The sequence below is a fragment of the Choloepus didactylus genome, chromosome 8 (assembly GCF_015220235.1).
Source record: "Choloepus didactylus isolate mChoDid1 chromosome 8, mChoDid1.pri, whole genome shotgun sequence".
In the NCBI taxonomy this organism is placed as follows: domain Eukaryota; kingdom Metazoa; phylum Chordata; class Mammalia; order Pilosa; family Megalonychidae; genus Choloepus; species Choloepus didactylus.
The window spans coordinates 103,534,360-103,558,883 of NC_051314.1; the positions used below are offsets into that span (position 1 = coordinate 103,534,360).

The following is a 24,524-nucleotide window of genomic DNA, read 5'->3' on the forward strand; positions in this document are numbered from 1 at the left end:
TCCATTGATCAATATTTCTGTCTTTGTACCAGTTCTATGCTGTTTTGACCACTGTGGCTTTAAAGTCAGGAAGTGTAAGTCCTCCCACTTCATTCTTCTTTTTTAGGATTGTTTTGGCAATTTGAGGCCCCTTTCCCTTCCAAATACATTTGATAACTAGCTTTACCAAGTCAGCAAAGAGGGTCATTAGAATTTTGATGGTGTTGCATTGAATCTATAGATCAATTAGGGTAGAACTGATATCTTAATGATTTAGCCTTCCTATCCATGAACACAGAATATCTTTCCACCTATTTAGGTTCTCTTTGATTTCTTTTAGTAAAGTTTCATAGTTTTCTGTGTGGAGGTCCTTTATATCCTTGGTTAAGTTTATTCCTAGATAGTTGATTCTTTTAGTTGCTATTGGGAATGGAATTATTCTTTTCTTGATTGCCTCTTCAGTTGGGTCATTACTGGTGTACAGAAACATTACTGTTTTTTGTGCATTAATCTTGTATCCCACCATTTTGCTGAATTTGTTTATTAGCTCAAGTAGCTTTGCCATCAATTTCTCAGTATTTTCAAAATATGGAATCATGTCATCTGCAAATAATGGAAAATTTACTTTTTCCCTTCTGATTTCGATGACTTTTATTTCTTTTCTTGCCTAATTCCTCTGGCTAGAACATCTAGCACAATGTTGAATAATAGTGGTGACAGTGAGCAAACTTGTCTCATTCCCAATTTTAGGGGGAAGGCTTTCAGTCTCTCACCATTGAGTACCATGCTGGCTGTGGGTTTTTAATTTATGCCCTTTATCATATTGAGGAAGCTTTCTTCAATTCCTACCTTTTGAATATTTTTATCAGAAAAGAATGCTGAATTTTGTCAAATGCTTTTTCAGCATCGTTGAGATGGTCATATGATTTTTCCCTTTCAGTTTGCTATTGTGCTGTATTACATTGATTTTTTTTATGTTGAACCACCCTTGTGTGCATGGAAGTAACCCCACTTGGTCATGGTGTATGATTCTTTTAATTTGCCTTTAGATTTGATTTGCAAGTATTTTATTAAGAATTTTTGCATCTATATTCATTAGGGAAATTGGCCTGTAGGTTTCCATTCTTGTAGTATATTTTTCAGATTTTGGTATTAGAGTGATCTTAGCATCATAAAATGAGTTAAGTAGTGTTCCTTTTTCTTCAGTTTTTGGAAGAGTTTGAGCAGGAATGGTATTACTTCTTTTTGGAATGTTTGGTAAAATTCTGCTGTGAAGCCATATGGCCCTGGGCTTTTCTTTCTATGAAGGTTTTTGATGACTGGATCTCTACTTGTGATTGGTTTGTTGAGGTCTTCTATTACTTCTTGAGTCAGTATAAGTCATTCATGTTTTTCCAGGAAATTATCCATTTCCTCCAAGTTGTCTAGTTTGTTGGTGTACAGTTGTTCATAGTTTCCTCTTATGTTTTTTTTTAATTTCTTCAGAATCCATAATAATGACCCTCCTCTCATTTCTGATTTTGTTTATTTGGATATTCGTTCTTTTTGACTTTGCCAGTCCAGCTAAGGATTTTTCAATCTTCTTGATCTTCTCAAAGATAAACTTTTATTTTATTTATCCTATTGTTTTGTTGTTGTTCTCTGCATCATTTATTTCTGCTGTAATCATTGTTATTTCTCTTCTTCTACTTGCTTTAGGGTTAGTTTGCTGTTCTTTCTCTAGCTTCTTCAGTTATTCAGTTAGGTCTTTGGTTTTATTTCTTTTTTCCTTGTTATGTATGCATTTAGAGCTATAAATTTCCCTCTCAACACACCTTGGCTGCATCCCATAGGTTTTGATATGTTGTATTGTCATCTTCATTTGTGTCCAGATATTTACCAATTTCTCTTGCAATTTCTCCTTTGACCCGCTGATTGCTTAAGAGTGTGCTGTTTAGGTCCTGGCGCTGGCACAGTCCTGGCAGAGCCTGGGGCAGGGCGGGACTTACAGAAACCATATATCTCTGCTTTGATTAAAGATGACTTCCTTGTTTGCACAAGAAATTCACCTTTCTAAAAGACATGAAGATATAGTATCGCAAACATTAATGATACTTCAACAAATGGACAATAGATTTGGAGATCAAAACCTGGACAAGGCATCTCAGATGCAAGCAACTGAGACTGCTTACAACAGGAATCTTAGTCTTGTCAATGTTATAGAAGCTGCAGAAAAATCTCTGCAAACCAGGATTCATCCACTTTCACAGCCTGAGGTGGTTTCTCTTGAGACTCATTACTGGGCATCAGTAGAAGAATATATTCCCAAATGGGAAAAGTTTCTTTTAGGAAAAGCACCATATCCTATTGTTTTTTTTAAATTTAATTTTATTGAGATTGTTCACGTATGTACTGGTTTGTATGTATTATGTCCCCCAGAAAAAGCCATGTTCTTTGATGCAATCTTGTGGGGGAAGATATATTAGTGGGGATTAAGTTGGAACATTTAGATTAGGTTGTTTCCATGGAAATGTGCCCCACCCAACTGTGGGTGATAACTCTGATTGGATAATTTCCGTGGAGGTGTGGCCCTGCCCATTCAGCATGGGCCTTGATTAGTTTACTGGCACACTATATGAGCTCAGACAGAAGAAGCAAGCTTGCTACAGCCAAGAGGGACACTTTGAAGAATGCACAGAAGCTGAGAGAGTAGCTGCAGATGAGAGACAGTTTGAAAATAGCTGTTGAAAGCAGACTTTTGCTCTGGAGAAGCTAAGAGAGGACAAATACCTCAAGAGCAACTGAAAGTGACATTTTTGAGGAACTGCAACCTAGAGAGGAACGTCCTGGGAGAAAGCCATTTTGAACCCAGAACTTTGGAGCAGACACCAGCCATGTGCCTTCCCAGCTAACAGAGGTTTTCCAGACACAATTGGCCATCCTCCAGTGAAGGTACCCAATTGTTGATGTGTTACCTTGGACACTTTATGGCCTTAAGACTGTAACTGTGTAACCATATAAACCCCCTTTGTACAAGCCAATCCATTTCTGATGTTTTGCATTCCAGCAGCATTAGGAAACTAGAACAACATACCATACAACTATCCAAAGATCCAAAGTGAACAATCAGTTGCTCATGGCACCACCATACAGCTGTGCATCCATCACCATAATTAATTTTTTCCAATTTTTAGAACATTTTCATTACTCTAGAAAAGAAATAAAGACAAAAAAGACAACTCAATTCCTTCCTTACCCCTAACCACCCCCCTCCATTATTGGCTCATAGTATTGGTATAGTACATTTGTTACTGTTGATGAACGAATATTAAAATACTACTAAGTGTAGTACATAATTTGCAACAGGTATATTTTTCCCTATATACCCCTTTATTATTAGCTTCTAGTTATAGTGTCTTGCATTTGTTCTAGTTCATGAAAGATATTTCTAATAATTGTATGGTTAATCATGGGCATTGTCCACCACAAGATTTACTGTTTTATACATTTCCATCTTTTAACCTCCAACTTTGCTTCTGATGACATACATGACTCAAAGCTTCCCCTTTCCACCACATTCATGCACCACTCAGCACTGTTAGTTATTCTCATAATAACATGCTACCATCACCTCTGTCCACTTCCAAACACTTAGGTTCAACCTAGTTGCACATTCTGCCCATAATAAGTAACTGCTCCCCATTCTTTAGCCTCATTCTATATCCTCTTAACTTACATTTCATGTCTATGTGTTTACATATTATAATTAGTTCATATCAGTGAGACCATGCAATATTTGTCCTTATGTGTCTGACTTATTTCACTCAATGTAGTGCCCTCAAGGTTCTTCAACTTTTTTTTTAAAGACAGTTTTGTTTGCCCACCATACTTTCTATTCTAAGTAAACAATCAGTGATTCCCTGTATAGTTACATGTTTATGTATTCACCACCATCACTACTTCCTATATAAGGACATCTCTATTTCTTCCAAAAAGAAGGAGGAAGAGTCAAAGAAGGTGGAGAGACAAAAGAAAAAGAAAGAAAGGGGAAAAAAAAAAAAAAAACCATGACAGCTAAAAAGCAACGAAAGGAAAGATAGAATTAAACTAAAGTAGAATAAGAGTCAGACAACCTCACCAATGCCAAGAATCCCATGCCCCTCCCTTATGTCCCCCTCTTACAGGCATTTAGCTTTGGTATATTGCCTTTGTTACATTAAAGAAAGCATAATACAAAGTTTCTGTTAACTATAGTCTCTATATTGCATTGATTTTATCTTTTCCCCAATACCACCCTATTTCTAACACCCTGCAAAGTTGACATTCATTTTTTCTCCCTCATGCAAAAACATATTTGTACATTTTATCACAATTGTTGAGCACTCTAGGTTTCACTGAGTTATAAAGTTCCAGTCTTTATCTTTCCTCTTTCCTTCTAGTGTCCCATATGCTCCTAACCTTCCTCTTTCAACCATACTCACAGTCATCTTTGTTCAGTGTACTTACATTGCTGTGCTACCATCACCCAAATTGTGTTCCAAACCTCTCACTCCTGTCTTTTCCTATCTGTCTGTAGTGCTCCCTTTAGTGTTTCCTGTGGGGCAGGTATCTTGGTCACAAACTCTCTCATTGTCTGTTTGTCAGAGAATATTTAAACTCACCCTCATATTTGAAGGACAGTTTTGCTGGATATAGGATTCTTGGTTGGTGGTTTTTCTCTTTCAATATCTTAAATATATCACACCACTTCCTTCTTGCCTCCATGGTTTCTACTGAGAAATCTACACATAGTCTTATCAAGCTTCCTTTGTATGTGACAGATCACTTTTTCTCTTGCTGCTTTTAGGATTCTCTCTTTATCTTTGATGTTTGATAATCTGATTATTATCTTGGCATAGGCCTATTCAGATCTATTCTGTTTGGGGTATGCTGCACTTCTTGGATCGGTAATTTTATGTCTTTCATAAGAGATGGGAAATTTTCATTGATTATTTCCTCTATTATTGCTTCTGCCCCTTTTCCTTTCTCTTCTCCTTCTGGGACACCCATGACACATACATTTATGCGTTTCATGTTGTCATTCAATTCCCTGAGATGTTGCTCATATTTTTCCATTCTTTTCCCTATCTGTTCTTTTGTGTGTAGGATTTCAGGTGTCTTGTTCTGCAGTTCCTGAATGTTTTCTTCTGCCTCTTGAGATCTGCTGTTGTATGTCTCTATTATGTCTTTCATCTCTTGTGTTGTGCCTTTCATTTCCATAGATTCTGCCAGTTGTTTTTTCAAACTTTCAATTTCTACCTTATGTTCACTGAGTACTTTCTTCATAGCCTTTGTCTCTTTTGTTATACCTTCCCTGAACTTGTTGATTTGGTTTTTTATTTCATTTAGCATATTTCTTTGAAAATCTTAAATAGATTATTTCATGAAAGTGAAACAATATCTCAACTGTACCTTGATTGAGGTGTAAATTTGTTCCTTTGACTGGGCCATATCTTCATTTTTCCTAGTATAGATTGTAGTTTTCTGTTGTCTAGGCATCTGGTTTCCTCTGCTACCCCAATCAGATTTTCCCAGACCAGAATGGGTTTAGGTCTCAGAATGGGTTTATATTCAGGGTATATCTTAGAGGAATGACAGACTTTTCTGTGAGGTTTCCAGTTGCTGTGCTTTTCCTAACCTGCCTAGCAGGTGGTGCCTGTCAACCTGTCATTCCCAACTGGTATAAAGAGATGAGCCACTTCAGTTTCTGTTTTGGCTGTTTTCCCTCAGGCTCTGGGGTCTGGTTCTGAAGGGAAAGCTGGGCCCTACCTCCTTACTCTTACAGAAGATAAACCCCCTCAGGAGTTTTCATCTGCATTTGAATTGTTGTCTCTATGACTCTGTTTTCTCCTCCCTTGTCTGGGTCAGAGTGCTGGGAACTGAAAATGGCTGTGGCTCTCTCTCTTCTGAGCTCCTCAGGTTGAGAGAGAGAAAAAGGGACCAAAAGTCCCCTTTTGGAGCCAGTACATGGCCCCACAGATTCTCTCATGAGCCAGAGGTAACACCAGGTCTTCTGGGCTCCTCCTCCCAGGTCAGATGAGACTTCTGCTTTTTTAAGGTTGGCCACCACTAAAAGCCTTTGTCTGCTTGTTGGGGGTTTGTAGCTTGTATTCTGCAGTCCACATTTGTTAATTAAAACCCCAGTTGGAGCTCAGCTGAGCTATATTTGCTCACTTGAAGAGTGCTGCTTTTCACCACAGCGAGGTTTTGCAGAGCAGACTGCCTTAGGGGAGGGGCTCTCAGTATGGTTCCACAGCTTTTACTTACAGATTTTATGCTGCGGTCTCAGGCATTCCTCCCAGTCCTGGTTGGTGTATGATGTGTGGACAGTAACGGTTGTCTTCCAGCAGTTATTCCAAATTATTTACTAGTTGTTTCTGGTTGTTAATTACTTGATCCAGGGGACTGACTAAATTCCACTTCTCTCTATGCCACCATCTTGCCCCTCCTTTCTCTATCCTATTGGTTTTGAAAATCAAAAGAAAGCGGAAAATGCCATTCAAAATGAGGTGCAGCTGTAATTTCTTAACATGCTATTTCAGAAACCTTGTTTAGTAACACCGAATGTTAAAGAATATCAGGTCATTGCAGGAACTTCAGGAATTGGATATGTTCATATTGTTCTGTTACCTAAGTGACAATGAAAATATGAGAATCTTCTGGAGAATGTCAGGTAATCACTATGCAACCTACTACTATATTTCAAGTTCTTGAATTTGCTTTCTACCAAACCCATGGAAGTGCTAAAAACTAATATAGAGGGGCGGGGCAAGATGGCAGACTGGTGAGCTGTATGTTTTAGTTACTCCTCCAGGAAAGTAGGTAAAAAGCCAGGAACTGTGTGGACTGGACACCACAGAGCAATCTGTCTTTGGGCATACTTCATACAACACTCATGAAAACGTGGAACTGCTGAGATCAGCGAAATCTGTAAGTTTTTGCGGCCAGGGGACCCGTGCCCTTCCCTGCCAGGCTCAGTCCCGGGGGAGGAGGGGCTGTCAGCTCCAGGAAGGAGAAGGGAGAATTGCAGTGGCTGCTCTTATGGGAAACTCATTCTACTGATTCAAACTCCAACCATAGATAGACTGAGACCAGACACCAGAGACTCTGAGAGCAGCCAGCCCAGCAGAGAGGAGACAGGCATAGAAAAAGAACAACACGAAAAACTCCAAAATAAAAGCAGAGGATTTTTGGAGTTCTGGTGAACACAGAAAGGGGAAGGGCGGAGATCAGGCCTTGAGGCGCATATGCAAATCCCGAAGCAAGGCTGATCTCTCTGCCCTGTGCACCTTTCCTTAATGGCCCTGGTTGCTTTGTCTATTAGCATTTCAATAACCCATTAGATCTCTGAGGAGGGACGTTTTTTTTTTTTTTTTTTTTTTAATCCTTTTTGCTTTTTCTAAAACAATTACTCTAAGAAGCTCAATACAGAAAGCTTCAAAGAATTGAAATTTGGGCACGTCAAATCAAGAGCAGAACTAAGAGAGCTCTGAGACAAAAGGCAATAATCCAGTGGCTGAGAAAATTCACTAAACAACACAACTTCCCAAGAAAAGGGGGGTGTCCGCTCACAGCCACCATCCTGGTGGACAGGAAACACTCCTGCCCATCGCCAGCCCCATAGCCCAGAGCTGCCCCAGACAACCCAGTGTGACGGAAGTGCTTCAAATAACAGGCACACACCACAAAACTGGGCGTGGACATTAGCCTTCCCTGCAACCTCAGCTGAAAGTCCCAGAGCTGGGAAGGGGGAGCAGTGTGAATTAACAGAGCCCCATTCAGCCATCATTTGAGCAGACTGGGAGCCTCCCAACACAGCCCAGCAGCCCAGGACTGCCCTGGGGGGACGGCACTCACCTGTGACATAGCACAGTCATCCCTCAACAGAGGACCCGGGGTGCACAGCCTGGAAGAGGGGCCCACTTGCAAGTCTCAGGAGCCATAAGCCAATACCAAAGACTTGTGGGTCAGTGGCAGAGACAAACTGTGGCAGGACTGAACTGAAGGATTAGACTATTGCAGTAGCTTTAAAACTCTAGGATCATCAGGGAGATTTGACTGTTAGGGCCACCCCCCCTCCCCGACTGCCCAGAAACACGCCCCACATACAGGGCAGGCAACACCAACTACACACGCAAGCTTGGGACACCAATTGGGCCCCACAAGACTCACTCCCCCACTCACCAAAAAGGCTAAGCAGGGGAGATCTGGCTTGTGGAGAACAGGTGGCTCGTGGACGCCACCTGCTGGTTAGTTAGAGAAAGTGTACTCCACGAAGCTGTAGATCTGATAAATTAGAGATAAGGACTTCAACTGGTCTACAAACCCTAAAAGAACCCTATCAAGTTCAGCAAATGCCACGAGGCCAAAAACAACAGAAAATTATAAAGCATATGAAAAAACCAGACGATATGGATAACCCAAGCCCAAGCACCCAAATCAAAAGACCAGAAGAGACACACCTAGAGCAGCTACTCAAAGAACTAAAGATGAACAATGAGACCATAGTACGGGATATGAAGGAAATCAAGAAGACCCTAGAAGAGCATAAAGAAGACATTGCAAGACTAAATAAAAAAATGGATGATCTTATGGAAATTAAAGAAACTGTTGACCAAATTAAAAAGATTCTGGACACTCATAGTACAAGACTAGAGGAAGTTGAACAACGAATCAGTGACCTGGAAGATGACAGAATGGAAAATGAAAGCATAAAAGAAAGAATGGGGAAAAAAATTGAAAAACTCGAAATGGACCTCAGGGATATGATAGATAATATGAAACGTCCGAATATAAGACTCATTGGTGTCCCAGAAGGGGAAGAAAAGGGTAAAGGTCTAGGAAGAGTATTCAAAGAAATTGTTGGGGAAAACTTCCCAAATCTTCTAAACAACATAAATACACAAATCATAAATGCTCAGCGAACTCCAAATAGAATAAATCCAAAAAAACCCACTCCGAGACATATACTGATCACACTGTCAAACATAGAAGAGAAGGAGCAAGTTCTGAAAGCAGCAAGAGAAAAGCAATTCACCACATACAAAGGAAACAGCATAAGACTAAGTAGTGACTACTCAGCAGCCACCATGGAGGCGAGAAGGCAGTGGCACGATATATTTAAAATTCTGAGTGAGAGGAATTTCCAGCCAAGAATACTTTATCCAGCAAAGCTCTCCTTCAAATTTGAGGGAGAGCTTAAATTTTTCACAGACAAAGAAATGCTGAGAGAATTTGCTAACAAGAGACCTGCCCTACTGGAGATACTAAAGGGAGCCCTACAGACAGAGAAACAAAGACAGGACAGAGAGACTTGGAGAAAGGTTCAGTACTAAAGAGATTCGGTATGGGTACAATAAAGGATATTAATAGAGAGAGGGGAAAAATATGGCAAACATAATCCAAAGGATAAGATGGCCGATTCAAGAAATGCCTTCACGGTTTTAACGTTGAATGTAAATGGATTAAACTCCCCAATTAAAAGATATAGATTCGCAGAATGGATCAAAAAAAATGAACCATCAATATGTTGCATACAAGAGACTCATCTTAGACACAGGGACACAAAGAAACTGAAAGTGAAAGGATGGAAAAAAATATTTCATGCAAGCTACAGCCAAAAGAAAGCAGGTGTAGCAATATTAATCTCAGATAAAATAGACTTCAAATGCAGGGATGTTTTGAGAGACAAAGAAGGCCACTACATACTAATAAAAGGGGCAATTCAGCAAGAAGAAATAACAATCGTAAATGTCTATGCACCCAATCAAGGTGCCACAAAATACATGAGAGAAACACTGGCAAAACTAAAGGAAGCAATTGATGTTTCCACAATAATTGTGGGAGACTTCAACACATCACTCTCTCCTATAGATAGATCAACCAGACAGAAGACCAATAAGGAAATTGAAAACCTAAACAATCTGATGAATTAGATTTAACAGACATCTACAGGACATTACATCCCAAATCACCAGGATACACATACTTTTCTAGTGCTCACGGAACTTTCTCCAGAATAGATCATATGCTGGGACATAAAACAAGCCTCAATAAATTTAAAAAGATTGAAATTATTCAAAGCACATTCTCTGACCACAATGGAATACAATTAGAAGTCAATAACCATCAGAGACTTAGAAAATTCACAAATACCTGGAGGTTAAACAACACACTCCTAAACAATCAGTGGGTTAAAGAAGAAATAGCAAGAGAAATTGCTAAATATATAGAGACGAATGAAAATGAGAACACAACATACCAAAACCTGTGGGATGCAGCAAAAGCAGTGCTAAGGGGGAAATTTATAGCACTAAACGCATATATTAAAAAGGAAGAAAGAGCCAAAATCAAAGAACTAATGGATCAACTGAAGAAGCTAGAAAACGAACAGCAAACCAATCCTAAACCAAGTACAAGAAAAGAAATAACAAGGATTAAAGCAGAAATAAATGACATAGAGAACAAAAAAACAATAGAAAGGATAAATATCACCAAAAGTTGGTTCTTTGAGAAGATCAACAAGATTGACAAGCCCCTAGCTAGACTGACAAAATCAAAAAGAGAGAAGACCCATATAAACAAAATAATGAATGAAAAAGGTGACATAACTGCAGATCCTGAAGAAATTAAAAAAATTATAAGAGGATATTATGAACAACTGTATGGCAACAAACTGGATAATGTAAAAGAAATGGACAATTTCCTGGAAACATATGAACAACCTAGACTGACCAGAGAAGAAATAGAAGACCTCAACCAACCCATCACAAGCAAAGAGACCCAATCAGTCATCAAAAATCTTCCCACAAATAAATGCCCAGGGCCAGATGGCTTCACAGGGGAATTCTACCAAACTTTCCAGAAAGAACTGACACCAATCTTACTCAAACTCTTTCAAAACATTGAAAAAAATGGAACACTACCTAACTCATTTTATGAAGCTAACATCAATCTAATACCAAAACCAGGCAAAGATGCTACAAAAAAGGAAAACTACCGGCCAATCTCCCTAATGAATATAGATGCAAAAATCCTCAACAAAATACTTGCAAATCGAATCCAAAGACACATTAAAAAAATCATACACCATGACCAAGTGGGGTTCATTCCAGGCATGCAGGGATGGTTCAACATAAGAAAAACAATCAATGTATTACAACACATTAAAAACTCGAAAGGGAAAAATCAATTGTTCATCTCAATAGATGCTGAAAAAGCATTTGACAAAATCCAACATCCCTTTTTGATAAAAACACTTCAAAAGGTAGGAATTGAAGGAAACTTCCTCAACATGATAAAGAGCATATATGAAAAACCCACAGCCAGCATAGTACTCAATGGTGAGAGACTGAAAGCCTTCCCTCTAAGATCAGGAACAAGACAAGGATGCCCGCTGTCACCACTGTTATTCAACATTGTGCTGGAAGTGCTAGCCAGGGCAATCCGGCAAGACAAAGAAATAAAAGGCATCCAAATTGGAAAAGAAGAAGTAAAACTGTCATTGTTTGCAGATGATATGATCTTATATCTAGAAAACCCTGAGAAATCAACGATACACCTACTAGAGCTAATAAACAAATTTAGCAAAGTAGCGGGATACAAGATTAATGCACATAAGTCAGTAATGTTTCTATATGCTAGAAATGAACAAACTGAAGAGACACTCAAGAAAAAGATACCATTTTCAATAGCAACTAAAAAAAATCAAGTACCTAGGAATAAACTTAACCAAAGATGTAAAAGACCTATACAAAGAAAACTACATAACTCTACTAAAAGAAATAGAAGGGGACCTTAAAAGATGGAAAAATATTCCATGTTCATGGATAGGAAGGCTAAATGTCATTAAGATGTCAATTCTACCCAAACTCATCTACAGATTCAATGCAATCCCAATCAAAATTCCAACAACCTACTTTGCAGACTTGGAAAAGCTAGTTATCAAATTTATTTGGAAAGGGAAGATGCGTCGAATTGCTAAAGACACTCTAAAAAAGAAAAACGAAGTGGGAGGACTTACACTCCCTGACTTTGAAGCTTATTATAAAGCCACAGTTGCCAAAACAGCATGGTACTGGCACAAAGATAGACATATAGATCAATGGAATCGAATTGAGAATTCAGAGATAGACCCTCAGATCTATGGCCGACTGATCTTTGATAAGGCCCCTAAAGTCACCGAACTGAGCCATAATGGTCTTTTCAACAAATGGGGCTGGGAGAGTTGGATATCCATATCCAAAAGAATGAAAGAGGACCCCTACCTCACCCCCTACACAAAAATTAACTCAAAATGGACCAAAGATCTCAATATAAAAGAAAGTACCATAAAACTCCTAGAAGATAATGTAGGAAAACATCTTCAAGACCTTGTATTAGGAGGCCACTTCCTAGACTTTACACCCAAAGCACAAGCAACAAAAGAGAAAATAGATAAATGGGAACTCCTCAAGCTTAGAAGTTTCTGCACCTCAAAGGAATTTCTCAAAAAGGTAAAGAGGCAGCCAACTCAATGGGAAAAAATTTTTGGAAACCATGTATCTGACAAAAGACTGATATCTTGCATATACAAAGAAATCCTACAACTCAATGACAATAGTACAGACAGCCCAATTATAAAATGGGCAAAAGATATGAAAAGACAGTTCTCTGAAGAGGAAATACAAATGGCCAAGAAACACATGAAAAAATGTTCAGCTTCACTAGCTATTAGAGAGATGCAAATTAAGACCACAATGAGATACCATCTAACACCGGTTAGAATGGCTGCCATTAAACAAACAGGAAACTACAAATGCTGGAGGGGATGTGGAGAAATTGGAACTCTTATTCATTGTTGGTGGGACTGTATAATGGTTCAGCCACTCTGGAAGTCAGTCTGGCAGTTCCTTAGAAAACTAGATATAGAGCTACCATTCGATCCAGCGATTGCACTTCTCGGTATATACCCGGAAGATCGGAAAGCAGTGACACGAACAGATATCTGCACGCCAATGTTCATAGCAGCATTATTCACAATTGGCAAGAGATGGAAACAACCCAAATGTCCTTCAACAGATGAGTGGATAAATAAAATGTGGTATATACACACGATGGAATACTACGCGGCAGTAAGAAGGAACGATCTCGTAAAACATATGACAACATGGATGAACTTTGAAGACATAATGCTGAGCGAAATAAGCCAGGCACAAAAAGAGAAATATTATATGCTACCACTAATGTGAACTTTGAAAAATGTAAAACAAATGGTTTATAATGTAGAATGTAGGGGAACTAGCAGTAGAGAGCAATTAAGGAAGGGGGAACAATAATCCAAGAAGAACAGATAAGCTATTTAACGTTCTGGGGATGCCCAGAAATGACTATGGTCTGTTAATTTCTGATGGATGTAGTAGGAACAAGTTCACTGAAATGTTGCTATATTATGTAACTTTCTTGGGGTAAAGTAGGAACATGTTGGAAGTTAAGCAGTTATCTTAGGTTAGTTGTCTTTTTCTTACTCCCTTGCTATGGTCTCTTTGAAATGTTCTTTTATTGTATGTTTGTTTTCTTTTTAACTTTTTTTTCATACAGTTGATTTGAAAAAAGAAGGGAAAGTTAAAAAAAAAAAAAAAAAAGAAAAAAGACAAACAAGGGAAAAAAAAAAAAATGTAGTGCCCCCTTGAGGAGCCTGTGGAGAATGCAGGGGTATTCGCCTACCCCACCTCCATGGTTGCTAACATGACCACAGACATAGGGGACTGGTGGTTTGATGGGTTGAGCCCTCTACCATAAGTTTTACCCTTGGGAAGACGGCTGCTGCAAAGGAGAGGCTAGGCCTCCCTGTATTTGTGCCTAAGAGTCTCCTCCTGAATGCCTCTTTGTTGTTCAGATGTGGCCCTCTCTCTCTGGCTAAGCCAACTTGAAAGGTGAAATCACTGCCCTCCCCCCTACGTGGGATCAGACACCCAGGGAAGTGAATCTCCCTGGCAACGTGGAATATGACTCCCGGGGAGGAATGTAGACCCGGCATCGTGGGATGGAGAACATCTTCTTGACCAAAAGGGGGATGTGAAAGGAAATGAAATAAGCTTCAGTGGCAGAGAGATTCCAAAAGGAGCCGAGAGGTCACTCTGGTGGGCACTCTTACGCACACTTTAGACAACCTTTTTTAGGTTCTAAAGAATTGGGGTAGCCGGTGGTGGATACCTGAAACTATTAAACTACAACCCAGAACCCATGAATCTTGAAGACAGTTGTATAAAAATGTAGCTTATGAGGGGTGACAGTGGGATTGGGAATGCCATAAGGACCAAACTCCACTTTGTCTAGTTTATGGATGGATGTGTAGAAAAGTAGGGGAAGCAAACAAACAGACAAAGGTACCTAGTGTTCTTTTTTACTTCAATTGCTCTTTTTCACTCTAATTATTATTCTTGTTATTTTTGTGTGTGTTCTAATGAAGGTGTCAGGGATTGATTTAGGTGATGAATGTACAACTATGTAATGGTACTGTAAACAATCGAGAGTACAATTTGTTTTGTATGACAGCGTGGTATGTGAATATATCTCAATAAAATGATGATAAAAAAAAAAACTAATATAGAGAGGTGGGTTGTTTATTAACTAAATTATCAAACATATCAAACAACATATGTGTTGTTTAAAAAATCATTTAGTTATTCACATCTAAACAGTGAATAACGATTATTGGTTCTGATTTTAAGTTTTCAAGAATCTTTACTTTCCATAATTAGTTTCATTATGGGGTGAGGCACAGGATCAAGTAGTTGTTCACTATTACAGTTTCTTTTAACAAATGAAAGACAGTGATGTTTAGCTGCAGTATAATGAGAACATTTATCAGAAAACAGGTTCATCAGATTCTGTGCTTTACAGATAATCAAACTTCTAAAAGTTCCAGAGATAGGAAGAACTGAACTCTATGAAGTATTCAATAAGTAGCCAGTTTCAAGAGGTCTTAGACTTACTTGGTTTTGAACAAGAATACTCATTAAAGCTGGAAATGGTTATTGGATTTTCACTTGGTTATTTAAGGATTGCCACCCCTGTGAATGAGAAAAACTGATCTTTCATCTTTTCATCTGTAAACTTGCCTTTCCCTCTCCTTTCTGTTTTCATTATTTCTGAAACAGTTGACAGAGAGCTTTGGGTCACAACCCTAAACAGCTTTAAGATTCCTCAGTCCACCAATGCTTATGCAATAGAAAAATATATATATATATATGTGTGTGTGTGTGTGTGTGTGTGTGTGTGTATAATTTTTGTAACTACAGAAGCTGCTTCTCCTAATAAAGGAAGTCTACACTGTACTAAAGTTAAACATTTTAAATTTCAAACTGGTTTGTGTTTTTAAAAGAAGACAATAGGACAAGGTTTAAAAAAACGAACTGTTGAAATGACCATTGTACTAAGTTCTTTTAAGCTACTGTCTTGGAAATATCCTGTTGAGTGGGTGTTGTGTTGGTGTGGGTAACAATAAGGTTGCTTTCATAATATGTGCGGGCAGATTAGCACACTTCTCTACAGTGTTAACAGTTGTAATTAAGGAATAAATAACACAGGATGTCAGTCCGATGACAATTTCATATATAGTGAATACAAAATATTGCAGAATATTAGAACTGTTATATAACTATAAAAACTCAGCATAAAAGCGAAAAGCCTTTTTAAAAAGAAGACAGAGAAAGGAAGAATGAAAACTGGCATAGAAAGCCAAACAATTTTATACCTTCTCAAGTATGTTCTATCATGAAGACAAATTGATAATATTTTTCCTGTTATTTTACAGTTTGATTTCCAGCCATCCAGTTGATTAAGCAGGAGAATGTTGGATTTTTTTTTTTTTTTAGCAGCTTTGAATTGTTATACAGATTTAGATGTAGTAGAAAGGAACATGAGGAAGTTTTTTGTTTGTTTGTTTGTTTAACATCCAGTCTTTCCCACCATATGCACATAAGAAGATGAATGAAGCAAAGTGAAACTTATTTCTCTTTAGTCAAGTGAAAAAAGGCTAAACATTTATTGAGATGGTAAAATATTGTGTCAAGCAAGAAGGCACATTCCAAAATTAAACAGTGGTTGATAATGTTAACGTTCTGAAATATTTGAGCATATACTTTCATTGAAATCTGTAAATTAAATCACCAGCAGGTTAGATTAAAATATAAAATATTTGAATGGCAATTTAACCATCTCAGAAAAGGTTCCTTTTTTTTTTCTCTTCCCTGAATTAACTAACTTGCTAAATAGTTAAAAAGAAAAGCATAAAATTCATTATATTCTGGGTTATAATTTAGGACAGGAGGGAAGGTATTGCCAGGCTTTGGCTGTGCCGTTTTTCCTATTTGTAGATGTTAATATCTCAGAAACTTTCATTCCTGGCCCCTACAGAGCTTTTTTCCCCCCCTCCTCTACTTACAGACTGTAACAGATTGCACCACATGGTGTATGTTCAAAAAAAGAAAAAAAAAAAAATTCCCCATAGGGACCTGGACACCCCATTAAAGGGCTTTATATTCCTCATGGAATTAAATTCCTTTAATTAAAATTAAATTCCTTTAATTAAAATTAAAGGGCTAATTTTCCTCATGGAAAATTAGCTTCACATAGGAATTTCCAAATACTGTTTTTGGTGAAGAAAAGAGGACTACCATATATAATGTCTATTTTTGTGCACAATGAGCAGGAATTAGACAAGGAAAAAGAAATGTCACTTACTTATACGTTTTCCCCCTAATTCAGCATCCTCACTAGATGTTGCATTGTTGATACTATTCTCCAGGATATTTGTGAATTTTTGTTTTGCAGAATAATGGAGTTTTCAAAATAAAGGTCATTCCAAGAAAAAAAAAGTATGTTGTTTAACCTCCATATATTTGTCAAAGTTCTGGTTCTTTGGTGGTTATTGATTTCCAGCTGCATACCATTATGGCCAGAGAAAGTGCTTTGAATAATTTCAATCTTTTTCAATTTATTGAGACCTGTTTTGTGCCCCAGTATATGATCTGTCTCAGAGAACATTCCAAGAGAAGAATGTATATCCTGGTGTTTTGGGATGCAATGATCTATATATGTCTGTTAGGTCTAATTCATTTATCACATTGTTTAGGCTCTCTATTTCCATATTTTTCCTCTGTCTAGTTGTTTTATCTATAGAAGAGAGTGGTGTATTGAAGTCTCCCACTATTATTGTAGAAATGTCTGTTCTTTTTTTGCCAATGTTTGCCTCATGTACTTTGGAGTTCCTTGATAAAAAAAAACACATTCATGATTGTTATTTCTTCTTGGCAAATTGTCCCTTTTATAAATATATAGTGCCCTTCTTTGTCTCTTATGACGTCTTTGCATTTAAAGTCTACTTTGTCTGACATTAGTGTAGGAGTTGTTTATTTTTAAAAAATTGAATTTCCTCTGTTTTCATTAGAGCCTAAGAATTATGTCTTGATGACAGCCATCTCCCAGAGGTAGAAGCATAAATAAAGATGCATTTTCTTAAATAGTGCTTCTCTTTCATTTACCCTCTGATGCTCAGCATCCCTGGAAAGCATATTCCAAGACAGCATGTACCCTCCACCTCCACCTACCACCAAATGACACAGGCCCAGCACCACCTGTTTGCCTGAATGGGTTCACAGCAACTATGTGAGAATCAACTAAGGATCTAGCAGTCCTCACTCTGTGCAGAATTCAACCAAGAAGCCTGTCTTTCCTCACATTCTGAGTCTTGGATCATAGTGACTTCAATAGCTTACTTGCACTTTTTCAGATTGTTTCAATGTTCCTACATGATTAGGTTCCAGGAACAATTAAGACACTATACTCCAAAAGTATCAACAAGGATTATCTTAAACAAATCTTTGGCTTATCAGAATGAAGACTGATTGAGAAACTATGCTGAAGTTTCCTAAACACTAGCTTGCACTCATCCTGGCAAGAGGCCTCAGAGCCTGACAGCACCACCCCACAGCACTTACCCCTGAACTTATTTTGGGCCTCCATGGGTAAAAGAATGGTTTGGCTTTGCTTCAGTATTTTTGACCCCTTTCAGGCAATCAACAATATTTTTGTTTAACAGTAACTAAATGAAAGGTACAGTGGAGTTCATCTTTCATTCTTTCTGCCTCTAATTGGGGAATTGGGACACACAGACATTTAAGTAAGGGAAATAGTGAAAGTGCTAAGTAAAAATAAAAGGGGAAAATAAAATGAAATGACAGAAGGTCATCCTTAATAATGTGGCAAAGGACTGAATATAAACTGTAGCTGGAGTGAGTTTCACGGAAGGAGACATCCCTGGGAAGTCATCATGGATGAAGTAGGAATTGGATAGGCCATTGGTTCTCAACATTCTCTGGAATGAGGAAAATCTGGGAGGTTTTGAAGAATATCAAATGGTATACCACTGGATCAGCATAAAAGAAGAATGGGATGCGAGGAGAAGAAAAAGAGGTTTAAATAATTTGTATATTCATGGCAAGAAGTTCATGTGGAAGGAGACAAAGAGAAAGGGAAGGCAAAAAGTCAGATTGCATCTGAAATTTAAAAAGTTTTGCATGCCAGGCTAAGGAATTTTGGAAGCCTATTTGGTAATTCTGCTCAGGATAGTGGAGTGTATTTAGCCATAACAACTGCATTTTTTTTTTCTTTTTAATCTTCATTTTATTGAGATATATTCACATACCACGCAGTCATACAAAACAAATCGTACTTTCAATTGTTTACAGTACCATTACATAGTGGTACATTCATCACCCAAATCAATCCCTGGCACCTTCATTAGCACACACACAAAAATAACAAGAATAATAATTAGAGTGAAAAAGAGCAATTGAAGTAAAAAAGAACACTGGGTACCTTTGTCTGTTTGTTTCCTTCCCCTATTTTTCTACTCATCCATCCATAAACTAGACAAAGTGGAGTGTGGTCCTTATGACTTTCCCAATCCCATTGTCACCCCTCATAAGCTACATTTTTATACAACTGTCTTCGAGATTCATGGGTTCTGGGTGGTAGTTTGATAGTTTCAGGTATCCACCACCAGCTACCCCAATTCTTTAGAACCTAAAAAGAGTTGTCTAAAGTGTGGGTAAGAGTGCCCACCAGAGTGACCTCTCGGCTCCTTTTGGAATCTCTCTGCCACTGAAGCTTATTTCATTTCCTTTCACATCCCCCTTTTGGTCAAGAAGATGTTCTCCGTCCCACGATGCCAGGTCTACATTCCTCCCCGGGAGTCGTATTCCATGTTGCCAGGGAGATGCACTCCCCTGGGTGTCTGATCCCACGTAATGGGGAGGGTAGTGATTTCACCTTTCAAGTTGGCTTAGCTAGAGAGACAGGGCCACATCTGAGCAACAAAGAGGCATTCGGGAGGAGGCTCTTAGGCACAACCATAGGGAGGCCTAGCCTCTCCTTTGCAGCAACCGTCTTCCCAAGGGTAAAACCTGTGGTAGAGGGCTCAACCCATCAAACCACCAGTCCCCTATGTCTGTGGTCATGTTAGCAACCATGGAGGTGGGGTAGGCGAATACCCCTGCATTCTCCACAGGCTCCTCAAGGGGGCACTACATCTTTTTTCTTCCTTGTTTTTCTTTCTTTCTTTTTTTTTTTTTTAACTTTCCCTTCTTTTTTAAATCAACTATGAAAAAAAAGTTAAAAAGAAAACAAACATACAATAAAAGAACATTTCAAAGAGACCATAGCAAGGGAGTAAGAAAAAGACAACTAACCTAAGATAACTGCTTAACTTCCAACATGTTCCTACTTTACCCCAAGAAAGTTACCTAATACAGCAACATTTCTGTGAACTTGCTCCTACTATATCCATCAGAAATTAACAGACCATACTCATTCCTGGGCATCCCCAGAACGTTAAATAGCTTGTCTGTTCTTCTTGGATTATTGTTCCCCCTTCCTTAATTGCTCTCTATTGCTAGTTCCCCTACATTCTACATTATAAACCATTCGTTTTACATTTTTCAACGTTCACATTAGTGGTAGCATATAATATTTCTCTTTTTGTGCCTGGCTTATTTCGCTCAGCATTATGTCTTCAAGGTTCATCCATGTTGTCATATGTTTCACGAGATCGTTCCTTCTAACTGCCGCGTAGTATTCTATCGTGTGTATATACCACATTTTATTTATCCACTCATCTGTTGAAGGACATTTGGGTTGTTTCCATCTCTTGGCAATTGTGAATAATGCTGCTATGAACATTGGCATGCAGATATCTGTTCGTGTCACTGCTTTCCGATCTTCCAGGTATATACCGAGAAGTGCAATCGCTGGATCGAATGGTAACTCTATATCTAGTTTTCTAAGGAACTGCCAGACTGACTTCCAAAGTGGCTGAACCATTATACAGTCCAACGAACAATGAATAAGAGTTCCAATTTCTCCACATCCTCTCCAGCATTTGTAGTTTCCTGTTTGTTTAATGGCAGCCATTCTAACCGGTGTTAGATGGTATCTCATTGTGGTCTTAATTTGCATCTCTCTAATAGCTAGTGAAGCTGAACACTTTTTCATGTGTTTCTTGGCCATTTGTATTTCCTCTTCAGAGAACTGTCTTTTCATATCTTTTGCCCATTTTATAATTGGGCCGACTGTACTATTGTCATTGAGTTGTAGGATATCTTTATATATGCAAGATATCAGTCTTTTGTCAGATACATGGTTTCCAAAAATTTTTTCCCACTGAGTTGGCTGCCTCTTTACCTTTTTGAGAAATTCCTTTGAGGTGCAGAAACTTCTAAGCTTGAGGAGTTCCCATTTATCTATTTTCTCTTTTGTTGCTTGTGCTTTGGGTGTAAAGTCTAGGAAGTGGCCGCCTAATACAAGGTCTTGAAGATGTTTTCCTACATTATCTTCTAGGAGTTTTATGGTACTTTCTTTTATATTGAGATCTTTGGTCCATTTTGAGTTAATTTTTGTGTAGGGTGTGAGGTAGGGGTCCTCTTTCATTCTTTTGGATATGGATATCCAACTCTCCCAGCCCCATTTGTTGAAAAGACCATTATGACTCAGTTCAGTGACTTTGGGGGCCTTATCGAAGATCAGTCGGCCATAGATCTGGGGGTCTATCTCCGAATTCTCAATTCGATTCCATTGATCTATATGTCTATCTTTGTGCCAGTACCATGCTGTTTTGGCAAATGTGGCTTTATAATAAGCTTCAAAGTCAGGGAGTGTAAGTCCTCCCACTTTGTGTTTCTTTTTTAGAGTGACTTTAGCAATTCGAGGCATCTTCCCTTTCCAAATAAATTTGATAACTAGCTTTTCCAAGTCTGCAAAGTAGGTTGTTGGAATTTTGATTGGGATTGCATTGAATCTGTAGATGAGTTTGGGTAGAATTGACATCTTAATGACATTTAGCCTTCCTATCCATGAACATGGAATATTTTTCCATCTTTTAAGGTCCCCTTCTATTTCTTTTAGTAGAGTTATGTAGTTTTCTTTGTATAGGTCTTTTACATCTTTGGTTAAGTTTATTCCTAGGTACTTGATTTTTTTAGTTGCTATTGAAAATGGTATCTTTTTCTTGAGTGTCTCTTCAGTTTGTTCATTTCTAGCATATAGAAACATTACTGACTTATGTGCATTAACCTTGTATCCCGCTACTTTGCTAAATTTGTTTATTAGCTCTAGTAGGTGTATCGTTGATTTCTCAGGGTTTTCTAGATATAAGATCATATCATCTGCAAACAATGACAGTTTTACTTCTTCTTTTCCAATTTGGATGCCTTTTATTTCTTTGTCTTGCCGGATTGCCCTGGCTAGCACTTCCAGCACAATGTTGAATAACAGTGGTGACAGCGGGCATCCTTGTGTTGTTCCTGATCTTAGAGGGAAGGCTTTCAGTCTCTCACCATTGAGTACTATGCTGGCTGTGGGTTTTTCATATATGCTCTTTATCATGTTGAGGAAGTTTCCTTCAATTCCTACCTTTTGAAGTGTTTTAATCAAAAACGGATGTTGGATTTTGTCAAATGCTTTTTCAGCATCTATTGAAATGATCAATTGATTTTTCCCTTTTGACTTGTTAATGTGTTGTAATACATTGATTGATTTTCTTATGTTGAACCATCCTTGCATGCCTGGAATAAACCCCACTTGGTCATGGTGTATGTTTTTTTAATGTGTCTTTGGATTCGATTTGCAAGTATTTGTTGAGGATTTTTGCATCTATATTCATTAGGGAGATTGGCCGGTAGTTTTCCTTTTTTGTAGCATCTTTGCCTGGTTTTGGTATTAGACTGATGTTAGCTTCATAGAATGAGTTAGGTAGTATTCCATTTTCTTCAATGTTTTGAAAGAGTTTGAGTAAGATTGGTGTCAGTTCTTTCTGGAAATTTTGGTAGAATTCCCCTGTGAAGCCATCTGGCCCTGGGCATTTATTTGTGGGAAGATTTTTGATGACTGATTGGATCTCTTTGCTTGTGATGGGTTGGTTGAGGTCTTCTATTTCTTCTCTGGTCAGTCTAGGTTGTTCATATGTTTCCAGGAAATTGTCCATTTCCTCTACATTATCCAGTTTGTTGCCATACAGTTGTTCATAGTATCCTCTTATAATTTTTTTAATTTCTTCAGGATCTGCAGTTATGTCACCTTTTTCAGTCATTATTTTGTTTATATGGGTCTTCTCTCTTTTTGATTTTGTCAGTCTAGCTAGGGGCTTGTCAATCTTGTTGATCTCAAAGAACCAACTTTTGGTGATATTTATCCTCTCTATTGTTTTTTTGTTCTCTATGTCATTTATTTCTGCTTTAATCCTTGTTATTTCTTTTCTTCTACTTGGTTTAGGATTGGTTTGCTGTTCATTTTCTAGCTTCTTCAGTTGATCCATTAGTTCTTTGATTTTGGCTCTTTCTTCCTGTTTAATATATGCGTTTAGTGCTATAAATTTCCCCCTTAGCACTGTTTTTGCTGCATCCCATAGGTTTTGGTATGTTGTGTTCTCATTTTCATTCGTCTCTATTTATTTAGCAATTTCTCTTGCTATTTCTTCGTTAACCCACTGATTGTTTAGGAGTGTGTTGTTTAACCTCCAGGTATTTGTGAATTTTCTAAGTCTCTGATGGTTATTGACTTCTAATTGTATTCCATTGTGGTCAGAGAATGTGCTTTGAATAATTTCAATCTTTTTAAATTTATTGAGGCTTGTTTTATGTCCCAGCATATGATCTATTCTGGAGAAAGTTCCGTGAGCACTAGAAAAGTATGTGTATCCTGGTGATTTGGGATGTAATGTCCTGTATATGTCTGTTAAATCTAATTCATTTATCAGATTGTTTAGGTTTTCAGTTTCCTTATTGGTCTTCTGTCTGGTTGATCTATCTATAGGAGAGAGTGATGTGTTGAAGTCTCCCACAATTATTGTGGAAACATCAATTGCTTCCTTTAGTTTTGCCAGTGTTTCTCTCATGTATTTTGTGGCACCTTGATTGGGTGCATAGACATTTACGATTGTTATTTCTTCTTGCTGAATTGCCCCTTTTATTAGTATGTAGTGGCCTTCTTTGTCTCTCAAAACATCCCTGCATTTGAAGTCTATTTTATCTGAGATTAATATTGCTACACCTGCTTTCTTTTGGCTGTAGCTTGCATGAAATATTTTTTTCCATCCTTTCACTTTCAGTTTCTTTGTGTCCCTGTGTCTAAGATGAGTCTCTTGTATGCAACATATTGATGGTTCATTTTTTTTGATCCATTCTGCGAATCTATATCTTTTAATTGGGGAGTTTAATCCATTTACATTCAACGTTATAACCGTGAAGGCATTTGTTGAATCAGCCATCTTATCCTTTGGTTTATGTTTGTCATATTTTTCCCCTCTGTCTCTTAATATCCTTTATTGTACCCATACCGAATCTCTTTAGTACTGAACCTTTCTCCAAGTCTCTCTCTCCTTTCTTTGTTTCTCTGTCTGTAGGGCTCCCTTTTGTATCTCAAGTAGGGCAGGTCTCTTGTTAGCAAATTCTCTCAGCATTTGTTTGTCTGTGAAAAATTTAAGCTCTCCCTCAAATTTGAAGGAGAGCTTTGCTGGATAAAGTATTCTTGGCTGGAAATTTTTCTCACTCAGAATTTTAAATATATCGTGCCACTGCCTTCTTGCCTCCATGGTGGCTGCTGAGTAGTCACTACTTAGTCTTATGCTGTTTCCTTTGTATGTGGTGAATTGCTTTTCTCTTGCTGCTTTCAGAACTTGCTCCTTCTCTTCTGTGTTTCACAGTGTGATCAGTATATGTCTCGGAGTGGGTTTATTTGGATTTATTCTATTTGGGGTTCGCTGAGCATTTATGATTTGTGTATTTATGTTGTTTAGAAGATTTGGGAAGTTTTCCCCAACAATTTCTTTGAATACTCTTCCTAGACCTTTACCCTTTTCTTCCCCTTCTGGGACACGAATGAGTCTTATATTTGGACGTTTCATATTATCTATTATATCCCTGAGGTCCATTTCAATTTTTTCAATTTTTTCCCCATTCTTTCTTTTATGCTTTCATTTTCCATTCTGTCAT

At 38.0% G+C, this 24,524-nt stretch overlaps 2 protein-coding genes across 3 annotated transcripts in view; one reads left to right on the top strand and one right to left on the bottom strand.

Moving 5' to 3' along the window:
- Positions 1–24,524, bottom strand: part of FAR2 (fatty acyl-CoA reductase 2) — a 211,036-nt gene that overhangs the window by 133,297 nt on the left and 53,215 nt on the right. The window lies entirely within an intron of this gene.
- Positions 1,998–24,524, top strand: part of LOC119542866 (uncharacterized protein C3orf14-like) — a 75,390-nt gene continuing 52,863 nt past the window's right edge. The window contains exons 1-2 of the mRNA XM_037847481.1: positions 1,998–2,317; positions 6,452–6,514. Coding sequence (XP_037703409.1) covers positions 1,998–2,317; positions 6,452–6,514 — 383 coding nt within the window. The remainder of the gene's footprint in view (positions 2,318–6,451; positions 6,515–24,524) is intronic.